The sequence below is a fragment of the Leptodactylus fuscus genome, chromosome 7 (assembly GCF_031893055.1).
Source record: "Leptodactylus fuscus isolate aLepFus1 chromosome 7, aLepFus1.hap2, whole genome shotgun sequence".
NCBI lineage: Eukaryota > Metazoa > Chordata > Amphibia > Anura > Leptodactylidae > Leptodactylus > Leptodactylus fuscus.
In genome coordinates this window covers 91,890,915-91,912,543 of record NC_134271.1, presented here as the reverse complement: position 1 = coordinate 91,912,543, position 21,629 = coordinate 91,890,915, and the positions used below count along the sequence as shown (strand labels likewise).

General features: G+C 41.4%; 1 protein-coding gene across 5 annotated transcripts in view; it reads right to left on the bottom strand.

The window, feature by feature from the left end:
* Window positions 1-21,629, bottom strand: part of BEGAIN (brain enriched guanylate kinase associated) — a 141,046-nt gene that overhangs the window by 60,362 nt on the left and 59,055 nt on the right. For 3 of the 5 annotated variants that reach the window (XM_075282497.1, XM_075282499.1, XM_075282502.1), the window contains one exon: window positions 739-900. In XM_075282497.1, the coding sequence (XP_075138598.1) occupies window positions 739-900 (162 nt within the window). The remainder of the gene's footprint in view (window positions 1-738; window positions 901-21,629) is intronic. The other 2 variants (XM_075282498.1, XM_075282500.1) reach the window with 1 other exon arrangement.

Sequence of the window (21,629 nt, the reverse complement as noted above, 5' to 3'; positions counted from 1 at the left end):
CTTCTTCACTAACCACCTCGTTCATGCCCATTCATCCTTTACCCTAAAGGGCAACTGCCCTCACCTCTATAGCTGCCCAAGGCACAGGCCTCTTGTATCTAATATGAAGCCCAGCCCTGGGCAAACAAACTCATTACTGTCACAGTTAATAAGAGAAAATCCTGAGGAAAGTATCAATAAAATCTCACCAAGGATGTCCCCTGGCCAGGACATGATGTGGTGACCATAGAGATTTTTTGGGGGTCATTGGGGGTTATCAAAATAACATTTTATGCGACTTCAGCAAGATCAAATAAGATTTTCATCTTACCTGCATATTCTTATGTCTTTGAGAAAACTAATCTATTGTGTTTTAGAATGACACTTGACACTCAAGGGCCTCACTGACATTATTAATAAATCACTTTTCTTTAACCTTTTATTGCCCAACTAACAGCACTCTATCCTTAACCGCTTGACTCCCAGATAAGCTATTGTGGGGGGGGGGGGGGGACTCCAAGTGACCCCAGTGTACTCTCATGGTCCAGACAGCAGAGAAACAGTTAAAGCAGATCTACAGTGCCAGAGCCCAGCAAACATCTCTGAGCTTCCCAGACCCCTTGTGAGGATTCCATGTGGAGAAGGAGATATTATGGGTTAACTGCCCCTGATCTTTTTTAGGTTGGGATTGGAGTAAGGATTAGCTACCACATATCAAAATATATAGCGTTAGAGATTACGATCAAAGAACAGACTGACCGCCTCAGCTTCTCTGTCACTTTCTCCAGTTCTTCTTGAGCTCTTCTCAGCTCCGTCTCCAGGTACTGCCTGGTGGAATCAAATTCGTTCTCCAGCATCTCTAGCTTGTGAGTTGTGTACGACAGGCGTTTCTGCAGCTCTTCCTTCTGGTCTTGCAAGCTGCTAGAAAGAAAAAATAATCCACTAAGTGTAAGCAGCGATTCCAACATACAATGCAAGGAGAAGGCTGCCTTGCCTCCCTGCGCCTCCACAGGCTAAGCTAAAATATTACACGTTACCAAGTATGCAAATTATCATCAAGTATTAATGCTCCTGAGATGGAAGTGCCAGATTCCTTCATTTTACATTTATTGTACAGTATAAGATAGAAAGAATGCAATATCAGCACTAACTTATATACCTTAACCCCTTACTAGACCTGTTTGCCACTTAATAACCAAGTATTTGCTACATCTTGGCATTCCAAGGCCCATAACATTTTATTTTTTAGGTATTTTTGGAGTAAATATAATATGTTACCTTTATTCTACAGTATGGTATGAATGTGGGATATAGCAGGTGTATAGTATTCTTTAACTTTTATTACTTTGCACGGAAAAAAAACCCCTTTTAAGGGTCATAACTTTTTCCATTTTTCATTGATGCAGCCATATAATGCCTTGCTTTTGCAGGATGAATCGTAATTTTTATTCAGGGGTATATATTATTAATTGAATATTATTGTTATTTGTTGTGTGATACACAGTTATACAATTTTACAATATTCTTTCTGTGTAAGTTCTTTGCAGTTTTCTAGATCTCTGCTTGCTATTATTAATTCTGCTTATTCCCAGTGGTTAAAAATAAGACCATGGTCATGTGATATACATTCCATGGTCATGTGATGTACAGTCCATGGTCATGTGATGGACACACAGGTGCACAGCTCATAGTCACAGCCCATTAATCAGATAACTGCCTGGTAACAAGCTGTGTGTTCATCACATGACCAGTCACTGTCATTAATCTGGTGCTTTTCCAGATTTCCAACATTTACATTGTATATTATTAAATATTTTTTGGATGAAAAATATTTTTTGCTTTCTTGAGAAAATGTTTTTTTTTTTTTTTTTACTGAAACATTATTAAAAATAAATTTACTTTTTTTTATTGCTCAACTTGACTAGGTGAATTGAAGCAGTGATCCTTTGATCAGTTGTATAAAGCTTTGGAGCACTTACTTAATAGGTTGCATAGGCAACCTATTAGATCACATCTATGACATAGCTTAAAGAGGACCTTTCACCATATCTGGGCACATGCAGTGTTATATACTGCCGGAAAGCTGACAGTGTGCTGAATTCAGCTCACTGTCGGTTTTCCCGATCTGTGCCCGGTGTAAAGAGCTTACGGTGCCGGTACCGTAGTGCTCTATGGTCAGAAGGGCGTTTCTGACCATTAGCCAGAGACGTCCTTCTGCCTCGCGGCGCCTATCGCGCTGTGCTGTGGAGCCGGGAGGAACGCCCCCTCCCTCTGCTCACAGCGCTCGTCCATAGACCAGTGTTATCAGGAGCGGGAGGGGGCGTTCCTCCCCGCTCCACAGCACAGCGCGATAGGCGCCGCGAGGCAGAAGGACGTCTCTGGCTAATGGTCAGAAACGCCCTTCTGACCATAGAGCACTACGGTACCGGCACCGTAAGCTCTTTACACCGGGCACAGATCGGGAAAGCCGACAGTGCGCTGAACTTCAGTACTTTCCGGCAGTATATAAAACTGCATGTGCCCGGATATGGTGAAAGGTCCTCTTTAATGAGAAGACACCGATGGCAGACCATCGGCCCATTGATAGGCTCCTGGCTGCTGTGACAAAAGATGAATATCCAATATTTGTGCTGCATGGTGCCAATGGCCTACCCACTCCTTTTGCCATGGTTGTTATTTATCACAGCATCTAAGGGTTAAACTAGATCTGATCTCAGCAGCCACTTCAGGAACTCAGCTGTGTAATCTGTGTATTGAAGTGGCATTGCACAGTATTTTCTAGAAGGTGGGTGAGGCTTAGGGTGCATTCACACTGAGTAAACGCTAGCTTATTTTGTAGAGTAAAATTACACTTGTAAATTTTGCTATCCCATTGACTTCAATGATATTTTACTGGCGTATTTTTTACTGGCGTATTTTTACACTTGTAAAAAAATATAATTGAAGTCAATGGGATAGCAAAATTTACAAGTGTAATTTTACTCTACAAAATAAGCTAGCGTTTACTCAGTGTGAATGCACCCTTAGAGTTGGAGTTTAGAGCGGAATTATAGAGCTAGAGTTCTAACCAGCCTATTGCAAAAGAATTCTAATGACAGTTCGCACCAATGGGCCAAAGTGCAACATGTGGAGACAAACCCTTAGGGTATGTTCATATGGCAGAAACCTTTTCCACCATGTGACTTTCTCACGCAGCTAGTCCTACACCATTAAGCTTATTGATACGAGTCTGTGCCTTATTATGCATGGAAGTTGTATCTACCAGTGTTATATTCTCACTGTTCCCTTGTGCACCCTTTAACTCAGGCCTCATGTTATGAAAACGCAGATTTGTTGATGTGTTTTTTGAGCCAAAGCCAGGAGTGAAATGAGAAGGTAGACATATAAGCATTTCCTATATATTTCCCTTTCCTTTTGTATCCATTATTGTCTTTTATTTAAAAAAACAAACAAAAAAACCCCAGCAAAATCTGCAACAAAAAAAAGCTGTGTTTCTGCAACATAGGTCCTTAGCTTTTGCTTGGCTTTACTTTACTTGCTGGTTTATTATTTGTATGCAGTGAATCTGTGGAAAGACTACATTTCACATGATTCACCTTTATGCTAAATAAATCACAGGACATACATATTGCCTATGTGCAAATTCAATCCATGTTATAGGGTCTGTTTTGTGTCACATTTCTTCTTCAGGTTGTGCAGCATTGCTTTCCTCCACATATTTGACCAGGTAATTAATCACTCCCACATTGGAGGTCAGTATGAGTGGCCTCAAGCAGCAAGGAGGTCATGTACTGAGATATTTCATTGCTGGCTGAACTGCTCACTGAGAGGGGTAGTGAGCTTGTAAATGAAACGTCACAGTTGTGGTCACCTGACCTAAAAATAAAGCAGATAAACAGCACCGAATTTAAACAGGATATATATTACAAAGTGTTTTGAATTGATGCATCCTGTTATTTGGCCCATATTTTTTTAAAAACACAAACCCCAGGGATTAAAGTAAAAAGAGACAGACTGCTTGCTGTCTTATTTACATCTAACAACAAGGGTACCTCAATCTCCATCAGGCAGGAGTTAGGCACTAAGGTGTGCTCCAGGAAAAAGACTACTGCCATCATCAAAAACAGTGAAACACCCTCATCACTGTTAGAGATGAGCGAACAGTATAATGTCCGAGGTTCGATATTCGTTTCGAGTAGCCCCTCAATATTCGACTACTAGAATCGAATATCGAACCCTATTATAGTCTATGGGGGGAAAATGCTCATTTCAGGGGTAGGCAACGTTCGATCAAATTATACTTACCAAGTCCACGAGTGAGGTCGGGCTGGATCCTCCGTGCAGTCTTCTCCTTGCAGCGTCCCCGCGGCGTCTTCCGAGTCTTCATTAACTCTGTCAGGCATCGGGCCTTGGCAGAGCCGACTGCGAATGCCCGCACTACAAGTGGACATGCGCAGTCGGCTCTGCCCAGGCCCGATGCCTGGCAGAATTAATGAAGAGCGGAAGAGCCGGAAGACGCCGCGGGGAAGCTGCACGGAGAAGACTTCTAAAGGTAGGAGAAGAACCAGCATTGATTGGCTGACTGTATAGCATTCGGCCAATCAATGCTGGTTCTGCATCGAACTTTTACATTCGAACAGCGAGTGGTACTCGATCGAGTACGAGTATTTCGAATATCGTAGTATTTGATCGAATACCTACTCGATTGAGTACTACTCGCTCATCTCTAATCACTGTATGAGGACCACCTTGGGATTTTTTGGAAAGGAGAAAATTATGATCAAAGGCATCTAAAAGAGTAGTCACCAGCTTGGGCCTAATTGCCTGTCAAGCCTCCTGTCCTGTACTGATCTACAGGGTCAAGTCACCATCTATGGACATTCATACCCTCATCTGTAAGTATATTGTTGCTATTTAGGCTCTGTTAGTACAATAAAGCTACTGTCCACAAGCGCTACCAATAAAACTGATCCAATCTTTAAAAAAATGCTGACCCAGCCCTCTAACGACTTGACTTTGTTGAACCACATGCTAATCATAATGAGATGACTCTACTGCCCACATCCTCCAATGATAATGATGACCCAACCTTTAGCTATGATATGAAGATCCCAGCCCTTCATTGATAATATCGACCGGGCATTGGGGTAGATGAAGCCATGATCCACCTTCTTCATAGAGCTCTCTCTCACCTGGAGAAACCCGGAAACACTGTGAGAATAATGTTCTTTGATTTCTCCAGTGTGTTCAACACCATTCAGCCAGGGCTATTGAGGGAGAAGCTGAACCTTGGTGGTGTGGACCATCACCTGTCCAACTGGATCCTAGACTACCTGACAAACCGCCCTCAGTATGTGAGAGCATAGGACGGTGTGTCTGACACTGTGATCTGTAGTACGGGGGCACCACAAGATACTGTTCTTGCCCCATTTCTTTTCACACTGTACACTGCTGACTTTAGGCACAACTCATCCAGCTGTTACTTACAGAAGTACTCTGATGACTCTGCTATAGTAGACCTCATCACTGATGGCGACGATAGGGAATACAGAGACTTAAACCGGGATTTTGTTGAATGGTGCCAGCAGAACCACCTCAGGATTAATCCTGGGAAGACCAAGGAGATGGTGGTGGACCTGAGGAAACGTAGAAGTGCTCCGACCCCGGTGGAGATCCAAGGGACATGCATTGAGATAGTCAGGACCTATAAGTATCTGGGCGTGCTCCTCAATAATAAACTAGACTGGGCTGATCACCTGGAGGCGCTGCACAGAAAGGGCCACAGCAGGATCTACCTGCTCAGGAGGCTGAGGGTCTTCGGAGTCCAGGGGCCACTTCTTAGGGCCTTTTTTAACTTTGTGGTTGCTTCAGCCATCTTTTTCGGTGTGGCCTACTAGGGTAGCAGTATATCAACCAGGGACAAAATTGACTTGACAGGCTGATCGCAAGTCTTTCCTTCCAACCGCGATCAGGCTGTATAATCTACATCAGTCCAAACGAAGATCACTCCATACAGAAAACTAATGATTATGATTATGAAGTCTTCCTTCTTTCTTCCTCTGTTCCTTAGCTGCTATGGACTCCTAGTATATCTTCTCTTCTCAGCTTATGTGTGTCTACTTCCTTAATATATTAATGTGTATTATCCTGTATCTGTATTACTATGCTGCTGTAACATACTGAAATTTCCCCACAGTGGGACTATAAAAGGATTATCTTATCTTATTTTATAATAGTATGATTCTGCTGATCCTTATACTAATGATAATGAGATGACTCTTCTGACTTAGCCTTTTACTGGTAAAAAGATGACCCTTCTTACTGAGTCCTTAAATACTAAAAAATGAGAGCATCTAAGGATAACAAGAATCTGTTGACACCATCCTGTAATAAGAATTTGATAACACTGCGTACCCTCTCCTCTAATAATAAGGTGACTTTGTTTCCCCTGCCTTAATGATAATGAAATGACTGTTTACCTTATTCTCCAAGGATAATAGATTGACTCCAATGACCCCGCCCTTGAATTATAAAATGACTGAAAATTGAGATGCAACAAAATGATGAGATGACTCTGCAGACCTAGCCCTCTAATGATAATGAAATAACTCTGCTTACCTAGCCCTCTAATATTAATGAGATGACTCTGTTGACCTTGTCCTAATAAGATGATTTAGCTGAACCTGACTTCTTATAACAATGAGATGACTCTACTGATGCTGCTTTCTAATGATAATAAAAATGACTTGCTGACCCAGCCCTCTAATCGTAATGAGATGACTCTGCTGAAACTTCCCTTTATTGATATTGAAAAGACTTAGGCAGCCCTGTTATGATAATGAAATGACTCTGCGTATCTGGCCTTCTAATAACTCTAATAACAATACGATGACACTGTTGATCTTGCACTGTAATAGTTGTCCCCTCTAATGATAATAAGATGACTCTATTGACTCTTTCAATTATGATTGGACTCTAACTTCTAATATTAGTGAGATGACTCAGAAGCTGAAAAGTAAGCTACAAGGTATTTACGCACGTAAAATGGAACCCATTGAAGTCAATGGGAGTCTTTTTTTCAGCGCTGATTCTTTACTCGAGTTATTGTGGCAATACCAGTGCCACAAAACTCAGTGTGAATGCACACTAAAAAATACATACAAAAAATGTCATTCTTAACTTTTTTTTCGAGGGAGAGAGTTATTTTATTGATCTTAATTAGAGATGAGCGAACACTATTCGAAACAGCCATTTCGAATAGCACACTCCTATAGAAATGAATGGACATAGGCGGCACATGGGGGGTTAAGCGGCAAAGTCTGCGTGTCGGCCGCTTCCATTCATTTCTATGGGAGCGTGCTATTCGAAATGGCTGTTTCGAATAGTGTTCGCTCATCTCTAATCTTAATTTCATTTTTTCTTGTCCTGCAAGGATACTTATTGTCTGTGTAAAATTGGCATTCTGCTAGGTCATATCATCATAACCTAATAGACTTTTTTTCAGTGGAAGACCTAGAAGTCTCTGTTAGGCCTGAGCTGAGCTGTCGTGGTAACCCATCAACACCTCAGTGATCACGTTGTGGGACACTGATAGGCTGGCAGAGGAAGCCCCCTCTCACTACCAAAAACCAGAAATGCTGCAGTCAGTATTGACTGTTTCCTTTGCCCAAATTTTTGCTAATCTCGGACTCCTTTAAAAATGTCGGCTCTAGCCAAAACAAAGACTGTTGTATTGACTTTAGATCCTTGTTTAATCTGGGGTAGTCATAGGAGATGCCCTGGGGAAGGAACAGCAGATTCTTATACCCTTTATTCGGTTGCAGTATTTAGTTATTAACTTCTTAAAAGGTGAGTGTTGAGCAGACCTTTTCCTGAACTGTGACTACAATACATTCCCAAAATAGAAATGTCTTTCATAGTTACAGTATCCTTCATCTCTGGAGAGACCATTAAAATCCATCGTAAAGCTTCTGAATCAATTTATTGTAAGACCACTGGGCAACCTGTTATCTAAGATCTGTTCTACGTTTTCTAGTTTATGTCGAGTAAATTTATTGTTAAGTAGAACAATTATGATTCTGCAAAAAAATATTTGCCCCTTTCCAGTTTAAATATTGCACAAATCACTATAGATTTGTATAGGAGAGTGGACTAAAATTATTCAGTGATATTCAATTATATAAACTGGTTATTCAGTGTAAGGGGGCACTACCCTTTAAACTGCATCCCAAACTCTTAACAGTGAGAACATAAAAAACGTCATCGCATTGCATTGCAGGCACAACACAGTATTTATCTGCTGACTGGCAATGAGGAGCCACCTGACGAATTAATCTATGTTACTATGTTATACTTACTTATAAGTGAAAGCATTGGTGGCCCCAGCACTGATTACTGCTATGCTGTGGTTGGAACACCAAGCAACAGCACCCTTAGAACAAAGGTCCCACAAAGGTGATCTGTGTTGGCCAATCCTTCAAAAGAAGTTGCTTGTTTTGCATATCGCACTCTTTCCTGATCAGATACTATATGGGCCCACTAGATGTTCTATAGATAACATTGGAGGTGATTTATAGGGAATGGTATATTGAACGCCCCATTGTTTTCTCCACTTAAAACAAGGCTATATTTAAAACTTAAAGTAGACCATTGGGCTTCTTCCCCTTTTTGAGGTTCCTTCCCTGTCTACTTGCAGTGATTCCCTCATTTAAATTCTTCTAGCTTCTGGTTTAGATGCTTGTAGTTTATAATTTCGATTCTACAATTCTACAATAAGGTGACATACACATGACCGTGTGTGTGTTGCCGGGCTGTTATCTGTCATCCGTGTTTCGCCCGTGCGTCCATGGCCCCATTCATTAAAATAGGACCTGTCCTGAGTTTTACTCATAGGTCATGACCTTCCTACCTCAGGCTCCAGCAAATGATGCAACCAAGATGGAGTCACTGATCATTGCTGAATCATAATGGTGAAGCACTGAAAAGGAGCTACCATTTGGTAAGCTTCACCCAAACAGGTATTTTAGATCCTTAGATAGTGAAAGCCTATTCGGAGGATATGTCTTGAGAACCCAGACACCCACCAGGCAGCAATTTGGGGGTTGCATCACTTCATTATTGCCTCTGTGTAACCAATGTGCAAAGGGTGCTAGATGGAATACTTTTCCCTAAAAGTGGTGCCGTTGTATTAAATAGAAATTGCAGACTTTGGTCTTCCTTTGCTAAGCATCATGGCCCTGACTTTTATTGTATTTATGCATATACATCAATTGGGTGGATAATTTTCATATTGCATCACCATGTGCCCTAATAAGACGATCTGGTATGCTACTTTAGGTTTCAGTTCTGACATACAGGTTAGTAATTCCCTTTCCACCACCGAATTAGCTGTAAACGACCCTCATACATCACTGAGGATGGACGACAAGTCAGCATGTCAGACTGTGAAATGCTGAGTTTAGATTATATTGTAACCTATTTATCAAAGTCAGAAAAGCTAATGAATTGTGCTGCTGTGTGGTAAGCCTCTGGGTTCTCGTACAAAAATTGTAAACCTTCGGCAAACCTTCTATTATTGTAGATATAAAATTCCTGCCTTCCCTCCAGTATACAGTGTTTCCATATAGTACCACTGCCAAAGAGTACTTATACAATATCTTACCAGCATAATAATCCAGTCCAGTTCTTATAAAACAGTGTTATATAATAATACTAATATAATACTGCAGACAGTTCCTTGGTGCTGGATTAATTCAACTAATGACGGTATTACCAATGACATCAACTTATCCTTAGGAGCAGACAATCTTCCTCAATGAGCTGCCCAGTGACAACTACTTCTTGAGCCAAAGAGCAAATTCAGCAGTGGCGTGTTGTCAGTCATAAGTCTGCTCATAAAACCCCATTACTTCATCCCCTGTAGTGCACTAGTAGATGTTCACTGCTTCAAAGTTCTTGCTGACCACAGTGTCAGAAAAAGGCCTTTGATCCTGTGGAGATCCTACTGACCACTTACCCAAAATCATTTATTAGGATTAAAAGTCTGTGACTGGAAATATATGGCTAGATAGGGGTCAACCACCTTTCAGAAAATGGCCTTAGGTTTGTGAATAGTTGAGGACCTTGCCCAAAGTTAGTTTGTGCAAGTGTGTTGCCAATTTACTTGAGTATTGTGCATTTTACGATGTGTATTTTGCTGAATATGCAGAGTATGATGTTACACTGCCACTGTAATTGTGTCTTTGCAGTTTACGCTAGGTTCACACTAGCTTTCGAGTCTCTGTGCAAGACTCTGTCCCACAATCCGCTTAAAATTGGAACCCAGTGGCAGGGTTTGTGTCTTTTGGGTCCCCACGTGGACCTGAAGGATGGGAACCAGAATGCTAGTGTGAACCTAGCATTATTCATTGAGTCTATTGTTTTCTGGAAAGAGTAAGGTGTAAAGCCTGGTTTCAGGCCTGGTTGTAGGCTATGTCTCTCTGAGTCACTTTGGCTTAATGCCTTATAGTCACATTGGGTAGAAAAGGATCTTTTATAAAAGGGAGGATGTCCAGCAGGACCTCTATTGGTACTCAAATGGCTTTAAGGCCACACGGTGTAATTCCAGAGGCTAGGATTTCCAAAGGCTGGTGCAAATCTGTTGTGAGTCCAAGAACTAGTCATTATGAGTGTTGAGCGCAAACTTCTGTGAGCACTAGGCAGTCACTGTGTGTGCAATGAGAATGTCACTCTCACACTGCATGTAGTGCTCTGTTCTTGTCATGTGTACTACTAAAATGGACCCTGTCAGGTATTTTTCCAGTCTATACTGATCCCAGGGTGTGTATCATCAAGTAATGACCTTCCCTATGGTGCTCCTCACTAAGATTTCTGCTTCAAAAAAGTCAAGTTATAAGATTTTAAACCTGACTTTTCAGCAACAGAAATCTTAATGAGTAGTAGATGAATTGGCATGTGAACATTTGCCTTAACTAGCCATGGGGGACTGGGGTGCAGCTTCATCTAGTCATCTAGACACTGTCAGACGTCAGTCTGATAATCTACATAACTGCTATCTTCACAGGGTGTGGTTTAATACAATGACTGAATGACTAGATGAAGCTTCCACTCTCCCCCATGAATGGTTAAGGTGAATTTGTATAAATTTACAGGTTTTAAAAGCTTAAAACTTGACTTTTCTGTAACAGAAGGCTTAGAGAGACACCATAGGAAAGGTTATCACTATATGGTGCACACGTTGGGACTGGATTAGGGTGGAAAAGTAAACTTAGCCTTGTGCAACAACTATTTGGAGTAGTTAGAGAGGACCTTGAGCCCTACACACTCACTTTAAGGGCTAGTTCACACGTGAACTGCCCGCGCGGGTTTTGACACAGAGAGAGACGCGGCGAGCCGCGTCTCTCTCTTGTCAAAACCCGCCCGCCGCGACCATCGCTGTCGCGGCTTAACCCTCTGCTGTCGGCTCAAATGAATGAGCCGACATAGGAGGGAGCTGCCGGGGGCGGAAGCCGCGCGGCTGAGCCTGCGCGGCTTCCGCCTGAAGAAAGGACATGTCCTTTCTTTTCTCCGCTAGCAGCAGCTCGCCGCTAGCGGAGAACAGAAGCCCGGCGGTCTCCATAGACCACCATTATAAGGGGAGGTTTTTGACGCGAAATCCGCTGTCAAAAACCTCCCCTTATACTCACGTGTGAACTAGCCCTAAGGGCTAGTGATAACTCACTTTGGCTCCTGCTAAGAAAACTTAGCCCCTGAAAGATTATTTGTCTAAAGCCATTGCTCATAAATAATGACCGAAGTAATAGATATACAAGAGAACAATGTAGTGAATACATTTCCAGTCTTGCTGAATTTACATCACATTATGACCAGTGGAAGATAATAGAGATCCTTCTCCATAGAGATGTGTGTATGGGTTCATAATAAGGAGCGACAAGTGCAGCAAGATTTTAGCATTAGGTGTAAGCACTTCTACATAATCCATTGTTTTTCACCTCTGCTCCTATGGTGTTCTCTATAAATCTATTCTGTGTTATAGTATGTAGTTCATTTGATTTAATTGATAAGTCATTCTGTACTGATAGAACACTGAGGACACAACAAGATCTATAGGGTTAAAGGGGTTGTACCATGACGATTACTGCTCCTGAGCAGCATTAGTTCTTCATCTTCCCTAATACAGGGGAATGACCCTGATCCATAACATCCATATGTCTGGAGGGACAACTCTTAATTTTCTGGTGGAGTCTACCGCTTTTCTGGATTAATTTCACAAAGATGACTCAAGATGTCTTAAACCTGAATTAAAAGTAGGCGTGCATTAGTTCCATGTTACAATGATTGCAATGAGCATTCGGCTGTCAGGTTATGCTGGGAGTTATGCAAAAGTTGTAAACCAGTGACAGCCTCCATCCCCAGGTAATCTACCATGTACACCTATTTTCTCCCTCCGCATTTGCCCTACCAATCCAAAGCCATCCCTAAGTAAAAATCACCTGTAACAAATCACTGCTTCAGGATATTACAGTCATGCAAATAACCATTTCAGGGGATTTCACAAAACTAAATAGCTCATGTAGAGAAACGAAGATACAGTGTGTTCTGGGAAGTCAATAAACCTCTTTCATTTCCCATAGATGAAACCTCCTTTCATGGATAATCGGCAATGTAACACTCATTTCAGGCTTGTCTCAATAGGCACGAAATCCAAACAGACAGCCATTAGTATAAGAAAGCGCTACAAATTACGGGCATGCTGAAATGCAGAATTTATACGGCCCTGAAAGTGGAGTCATTTATCATGTAGCAGTGTTAAGATCTGTAATATAAAACTATGAACCGCTATTGAGTCTTACTAGTTGCCCTGAAAGAGGAAACTTTAAAGAGAATGATGGAATAGTAATGGATGCCGGCCCATTTGTCAGCAGCTGTAAACCAGATTAACTTTTCAGACCTAAATGGGCGTATAATGAAATGAAGTATAAATATATAAAAAGAACATGGCTGCTGCCACTCTTGTCTATGGGCTGTGGGTGGTCTTGCAACCAGAGTAGAAAGACAACAAGAAATTAGTAGTGTATATATATCTGGTAGCCATATTAATGACTTAGATGTGATGCTAAGGAATGCTAGAGAGAAAGAAAGAGAGGAGGAAAGAGAGGGGACGGAAGAAAGAGTGTGAGAAATGAAAATCAACATGGCTATTGTTGCTCTCTCACCACTAACTCCTATGTGACTCATCCAAGTCCAAGACCACTTGCTTTATTAATAGGGATGACCTGATCAAAGTTTCAACTCAAGTTGCACAAAAACAACCTTTCTCTTACACATTGATTTCTTGCTTAAAGGGATAGTGTGTGTCCCCGGATATTTTCTTAATAATATTCTCATTGGCCCGTGTCTTTACAAAGCCGTATCCCGGAGATGTTTTTAAGAGCTCATTGATTTTCATTGTTGAATCTCGCCTTGAATCTCGGTACCTGGGAGACCGAGAAGACTTTCATTTGTAAAGAAAGGAAGTTATTTCTATTGTACACAGAGGTCACTCCGCTAATTGTATAACATTGTCAAGGTGATTTTTTTTTTCTTTTTCTTTTCAAATAAAAAAAGCGATTTTGTATTTTAATAAGCTGGGTTAAGGGAAATATGAAAGACATTTACAATTTATTGCTTTGCTCTAGAGATCCTATGGGGATCACAAAATCATCTAGAAGAGGGAAGTTTTCAGAATTATTATTTTATTTTTCGTGAGTAGTTTTTGAAATACAACAGTATGGAAAGTTTAAAAAAATCATGTAATGTTAGTTGATCAGCTAGGGATTCAAGAAGTGAATATTGTATTTTTGTTATTTTGGAACATTTGCAACTACGTTATTTTTCCAAATACCTGGACAACCCTTTTAAAGGGAGTCTATCATTCATATTTTCATTTTTTAGCTAAGCCTATTGTAAGACTGTTTTAGGCATACCTTTTGTTTCCAAAATTTTGCTGGCATTTTGCAGAAAAGCCTTTTTCTTATTATGTAAATTAGACTTCACAGAGCACAGGTGCATTCCCCTGTGTTCTGAGCATACCCACGTCATTATCCTCTCCCTCTTCTTTTCTTCTTCCTCCTGTTGGCTCAAACCAAATCTCGCGTATGCGAGAAGGCGTCAACAACAATGAAGAAAAGGGTGGCAATGCAGGGAGAGGATGATAACATGGGTCGAAGAAGAGGATGAGAAGGTGTTAAGAACAAGGAAGAAGAGGGTGGCGATGCAGGAAGAGGATGGCGACGTGGGTGTCCTTGGAGCACAGGGGGAACACCCCCTGTGCTCCATGAAAGCTAATTTACATAACAAGAAAAGGACTTTTTTCTTTAGTAATATTATGCGATATGTCTGACTTGATCGTTTTTTAATAATTTTCTTTTTGTGGGGGGATTAACCAAAAATTTATCATTTTGCATATTTTGAATTTTTTCTATCACATCTTTCGTCATATGGGATAAATACTTTTATATTTTGATAGTCTGGCCATGTTTGAATGTGGGGATACCTAATATCTTTATCTTTTAAAACATTCTGGGGACATCAATAGGTCCAGTATGGCGGTTCAGGATGCTGCAGTCACATCCTGCCCATTGCATCTATGAGGTTAGCAAACATGATTGGTGCTGCCCTGACTTTGGTTGTTAGTGGTGGTTTCCTGCTGTACAGCCGGCATTGACCATGTTTGGAGAGAACTTAACTTCCAAGCCCTCTTCATACTCCTTCCCTGACACTATTACATCAAGTGTCAGGAAGAAGTTAATTGCTTGGTCTATTGTTGAAAGCTTTTTTGTTGAACTAATCAAAGAATGTCCCAATGCTGAGCTCAGAGCCATTTTGTGATAAATTCCCATCTATAACAAAGCAAGTTGTGTACTGGAAATGAAAAATCCTTAGAAGCAGAGATACTTTCCCAACAATCTGGCCATAATGGTGGGAAATTGAATAGGATTGTTCTAGTTGACTTAGACAAAGGTCAAAAGAAGTAAATATGTCCTAGACGTGGGGAGGCATTTATTACACAAGGCTGTGCTAATGCTAGTCAAGGAGAATCATGGCTGAATCAACATCTCCTGCTTTTTATAAATGAATATTATGGCAAGGATGAGTCCAGTGTTGAACCTATATTGCACAAACACCGCAGGTTTGAGAAAGAAATTTCAGACTATTACTTGACATTGGGAATGCTTTGTGGACCAGGCTTAGATAGGAGTCAGAGCTCCTCTAATACAGGAAAACCCACTTGTGGGACTGTGATGATAAATCTAGAAAGGAACACACACCATGAAAACAGGATCATCGTCCCCAAACCAAAGAGTCCAAACAAGACCCTCAGATTAGCAGGAAAAATAGCTTTGGAAGAAACGAACCCTCTACATCAGGCCTTAGATTGCTAAAACTTAACATATATTCATATGATTACATTTCTAAACCTTCCAAATTTCATATGAACGTAAATGCATTTACTTAATGTCAATATATTAATACTAGATATTCATATTTTTTAAAAACAGAGTTGGAGTGCGTACCTTTCTAGTGAAATTAACTCTGATTCCACCCATACTAGCTCTGGCTCCAAATGTGGGGGAACTTGGCGTTCAGTTTTCCTGACATTCCATCATTCTGAGCTGACTACTTTCTTAGTATATTTGTATGATTGTTGGGGCTCTAGTTTTGACCAAATCTAGTGAATAAATATACTCTAGCATTGAAAAATAAATCAGTCAAAAGGGTGGAGTTCAGGAGCCTACGGCATGCATATTATACAATGAACTCAGCAATATTGCAGCAGGTACTGTAGCGCCAAGTGGCAGCCTCACATGCTAAAATGTATTTTTTTAAAACTACATCTAGACATTAGATTGAGAGCCCACGTGTTCACAATGTTAAGAGGTGGACATTGGAATTTTTCTTCCTACAGAAATGAGCCCAAGGCTAAGGCACCACACAGTAGGCCGAGCAAAAAAGTGCTGTGGGAAAAACTGCAGCAGCAACGCATCACGGTTTTTCCTGCATTGCTTTTCGCTAGAATCCCATCCACCTTGTAATGACCGTAAAATGCCATGTTTTTTCTCTGTGGCGTTTATGCCACGTGGGCCCCCGCCCTAAAGTAGAAAAAGTTAAGTTACATGCAAACATGTGAAAAAAAAATTATAAGCCTAACCAATGGTTAAGCAGAAACCAGCACATCACAGGCAGAAGGCTAAGGGCTCGTTCACATGGAGTTCCGCGTGTAAACATTCCGTTGCGGCTGCTGCGACAGCTTCTGGTGCAGTGCACTGGCATCCCGTCGTGGCATTCCACTCCAGATTAGGCCCAAATGAATGGAACTAGTCTGGAGGGCGGTGCGGAAGTCCGCGGGTGAATCAGCTGTGGAATCCGCATGAAGAAAAGGCAGCTCGCTTCTTTTTTCCGCAACTGGGAACAAACCGTTCGCGGAAAAAGGAGATGATCGGCTCCCATTGATTTCAATGGGAGGCGGTTTTTTGAGAAGGATTTTGACGCGGATTACGCGTCAAAATCCTGACCATTTTGCCTCATGTGAACTAGCCCTAACCTGGTCCAGCCTCCTCAGAGATGCCCAACACAAGGGTGGGCAAAGAAAGCACCGTATTTAGAACATAGCCTGGACACGTAATAATGGATTGCTTTATCTATCCTTAGAGTGAGCCTTGTTGAAGTAGTGGTTCTTTGATTTGGGAAATATATTTAAGGACTTTATCTACTGAAAAGTAGGCCTGGCTCTAGATGTGGGCCCTTCAGTCATCATAAACCCCCTGTCTAACCCCCTGTCTAATAGGCGCCGCCCCCTTGAGTGGCTTGGCTGCCTGATACAGTGCTCCAAGCTGGGAGCAATCTCTATCTTTCCTTTTTCACACTTTTTCTCTGTATCTTCAAGAAACCGGTAACTAAGCAAACTAGCACTATGAATTAGCAACTATAAATCGAATGGAAGACCCTGTGGAGTATTTTGTTCCTTTTGTATCTATTGTTAAAGCATGGACAATGACTCTGTCCTGTGCACATGTGCCTGCTACCATCCCCCCAGGAACTAAGCATGGACAGCATATCTCACCATGCGGCATGGAGGAGAAACCTGCATGGATGTGTGGACTTCTTCTTTTCAAGGAGATGATTTTTGGCGTCTATTGCTGATGTGTGAAGATGCTACAGCGGACTGGTATTTCTTTCTATTACTGTGGACACGTGAGACTCTGTTACAGCCTGGGAACCTACCATCGCCCACCTACCCCAGGAGTTATGGAAGCTTGGCAAGAGAGCAGCACCATGTATACCTGGATGGCTTCGGACTTCTCTGGGCAGTAGAACACAGTGGTAAAAAGGAAGGAGGAGGAGGGCTTGTGATGAAGGACATTTGGGGCATTTTTTTGTGGTTAATGGACAATAGTGCTGATGGAAGATACCTAACTATCAGCTGTGAGCATGAGATCTCACCACCTACCAAAGGAACTGCCACATGTTATCATGATAGCTGCATATGTCCCCCACCTTTGCAAAAACATTTCTGGCTGTTATATCTACATGCTGTGACCCCTCCTCGTGTCCTCCAACCACATTTGGCTGTATTATTAACATCACTTCATACAGAGAACTAAATGATCATGCAGTGTGTCTGTGTTGCTTTCTTTTTTAGTTGCTATAATTCCTAGGATTTCTCTATCTGCCATGAGCTTGTATGTGTTTTTTTCTCTCTTGTTATATACTACTGTACCATCTATGAAACTGTATCACTGAAATTTCCCCATTGTGGGACTATTAAAGGAATATCTTATCTTATCTTATTACATTCTGGACTTGGCAGACCTAGTAGACCATATTTTACCAGATTGCCATGGGCACACCACAAGCTCTGTTGGCCATGGTATCTACCCACACCAAGTTATTCTAATACTTCACCACAATTGCTCTATTCATTTCTTATGTTACTCAATAATCCTTCAGATCCGCCGCCTTCTGTCAGCCTCACATTTCAGCAACTTAACTGTAATTTAAATACTTCATTTTCAAGACAGTTCTTTTCACTCTGTCATTTCACATATTTTCTATTCACATCAAAGCACAGAAATGTCTTTACTAATTTTCTTTTTTTTTTTTATTCTCTGAGCTTTCTATCTCTTAAAGAGATTCTCCACTTCAATACGTTGTTATAGGCATAGGACTATTATGGAGGTAAGAGACCGATGAGTCTCGTTTAAAGGGGTTATCCAAGAAATTGAGCAACATGGGGAAGGTGTAACATATGAAATGGACACTCATTCCAGATGTCACTTCATGCCCAGGCTGGGATGTCATTGCCTTGGGAAGTCATATGTCTTATATGATTGCTGAGAACTCAATGGAGACAGACCAGTGATGTCACTCACATACGTCACTGGCTCCTTACTAGTGGTCACTTAGGAGGCGGACAAGGTGAGTACGCTTTCCTTTTCAATTTTCCATCTCCCCCAGCCACTCCATGAGTTGTACAATTTCTGGACAATCCCTTCATGCCCTCACTTCAGTAATCCTTGAATAATCTGAGACATACTGGTTGCTAGGCATGTTCTGCTTAGTGAAGTATATGACTTTGGTTTTTGAGCAGTTGTTAAAAGCAGCAGGCCAAATGACTCTGAAATCCAACTTTGAATTGAACGGTTAAAATGACCAACATTGATCATTGGGTTCTGATGGCAACTATTATATCATTACATAGTAATATAGAAATATCTAATCACTAAGTGGCGCTAAAGTGGGAGTTTTACAATATGAGAATGAACACCATTGTGCAAAGCTCTAAATGATTGACACTTTTCTATCATCTCATAACAGTGAATGCAGTGATTCTGAATGCCAGAGCAAAGATTAGGTTTCTACCCTTAGTACTTAATGGGGTTATGGCGGTCATTTAGTAATTCTCCTATACTGGTACACTGAAATAAGAACATTGTTGATCACAATTCATGGATTCCAGACATAAATGTGTTCCCATGAACATAACAATATTTAAATGTGCAAGAAATTAAAATTTAAACATTTTTTCCAAGGAAATTATTACAAATTTAAATGCTTTTAGTCGTCTGCAAATATAAAAGTGGTTATGATCATCGGAATACCACTTTAAAAAGATCAGATCTACCAGTATCTGGATCAGCCTTAAAGGAGCCTCATAGATAATTTGGACTATGTTGTTGACACTCAAAAATATAGATTCAGTCGTAGGAAGTAGAAATACATGGTGCATTTTTTTGGTTTGATGTAATGGACAACCTTCAAGATTCCAGTTAATGGGTTAACGAAGCCCAATGGTAGATTCACTGGGGTGTACATTTTTTTAATGGATTCTCACAGCAAAAGTCAACAGCACTTATGCTTAGTTCTTCTAAGCTATGTTCTTCTAAGCTTAGCTCTTCTTCTAAGCTTAGTTCTTCTATGCTTAGTTCTTCTTAGTTCTCTTACTTTGATACTCGACCAAAACATTTTTGAAACAGTACTTTATGAGGCAAGTGATACTTTAAGAAATTTAATCCCTGCCTGGATTTGCAATGCCTAGGAGGACCATAGATATCCTAGAAGAGCTTTGACCTCCTTTCAACTATACAGTGCCTCTACAGGAAAAGCAAAGCATAGCAGCCAGCTTCTAATGAATGAATAAAGCCTCAGAGGACATCCACTGGATTTTTGAGAAGGAAAAGGGTTTTTGACAAGACCTTCAAAATGATATACAACACTCTTATTTTCCTCAAACAATACCCAGTATTTCATGTTGTATATCTTTTACTGAAAAATCCCTATTGCAATCAATTTAATTGTGACAGCAAACACTGACTGATCCAGTTACACAGAGAATCGAGAGACACATCATAAAACAGTTATCCCCAAACCAGTAGTGACCCATTCACCAACGGGACCAATTAAATCTTGTTGTGTACAAGAGAAAGAGTTTACAGGAGGCTGAACAGTACGCCTATCAGAAAAAATACAAAAAAAAAAAATAGACAAAGAGAGAAGATTATTCAGCAAATCAACATATATCGTGATACATTTGGGCATTAAAAGCCTCTAAAATGTTATTTAGAAACACCTAACTTCAGCTACAGTCCAAGTTAAACTTGAATGGGTGTAACAAAATAATACTTAACCTACCCTACCAATACTTTGTTCTCATGGATCATTGGTAAAAGATCTTGGAAATGGAACAATATATAGGTTTTGGATAAAGTCATTATTACTGAATGTAATGTTTTTATTATTTTTGATTACCCCCTCAAGAGAATTATAACTTAAAAAAAAAATCCAGGGTCATTCTCTTTGATGGTAAAAATTACAGTAAGTTACTGTATATAAGAATCCTGGTTGACTACGCTCATCCTAATGATGACCCTATTACGGCTCCCATAGAGGTTAGTACCATTTCTTCTTAAATGGGGTATAGAGCTAATAATGGGTTAATAAATGCACCAATATACCTTTAGCAATGTTTTGAGTGATTTCTGGGTATCTCTAGGAGCTCCTGGTATCTTCTGCATTTGTTAAATTGCTTCAGCTTCCTGCTATGTAACGTCCACACTAACCTCTCTCACTTTACTCCTTCATCCTCCCTCTCTCCCTTCTCTCTCTCTCCACCTCCCTTAACCCCCTCCCTGTCTCTCTACCTATCTGACCTTTCCCTACCTACTCAGGACAAACCCCAACCACATTATACAGTATACTTACTTTCCACGCCTCTTCCTTCTTCCTCCTTCGTCTTTCTATACCAGCGGTTCTCAACCTGTGGGTCGCGACCCCGGCGGGGTTCGAACGACCAAAACACAGGGGTCGCCACATACCTCCCAACCATCCCGGTCAGTGGGAGGTATGTCCCGGTTTCAACTGATCGGCGCCTGGAGGACGCCGATGAGGTGAAAACACAGGCGATTAAAGCAGGAGCTGACACAGCCAGCTCCTGCTTTAACGCTGTGCTGCGACTTCTGTATGTGTAGCCGCGATGTGATGATGTCACATCGTGGCTACAACTATATGAGTGAGCGAGACTGAGCGGGCAGCGAGGGAGCGTTGGAAGGTGAGTGTAAGTGTTTTTTTTTTGTTTTAAACATTAAGGTGGAACATAATGAAGGGGGGACGGCATGACGCTGGGGGCAGAGATGGAGGGACATGAAACTGTGGGCAGATGAAGGGGGGGACGGCATGACACTGGGGGCAGAGATGGAGGGACATGAAACTATGTGCAGATGAAGGGGGGGACGGCATGACACTGGGGCAGAGATGGAGGGATATGAAACTATGGGCAGATGAAGGGGGGGACAGCATGACACTGGGGGCAGAGATGGAGGGACATGAAACTGTGGGCAGATGAAGGGGGGACGGCATGACACTGGGCGCAGAGATGGAGGAACATGAAGCTCTGGGCAGAGATGGGGGAACATGAAACTGGGGGGAAGAGATGGGGGGACATGAAACTGTGGGCAGATGAAGGGGGGTACGGCTTGACACTGGAGGCAGAGATGGGGGACATTAAACTGGGGAAGAGATGGGGGACATGAAACTGGGGGCAGAGATGAGGGACATGAAACTGGGGGCAGAGATGGAGGGGGGACATGAAACTGGGGGCAGATGAAGGGGTTATA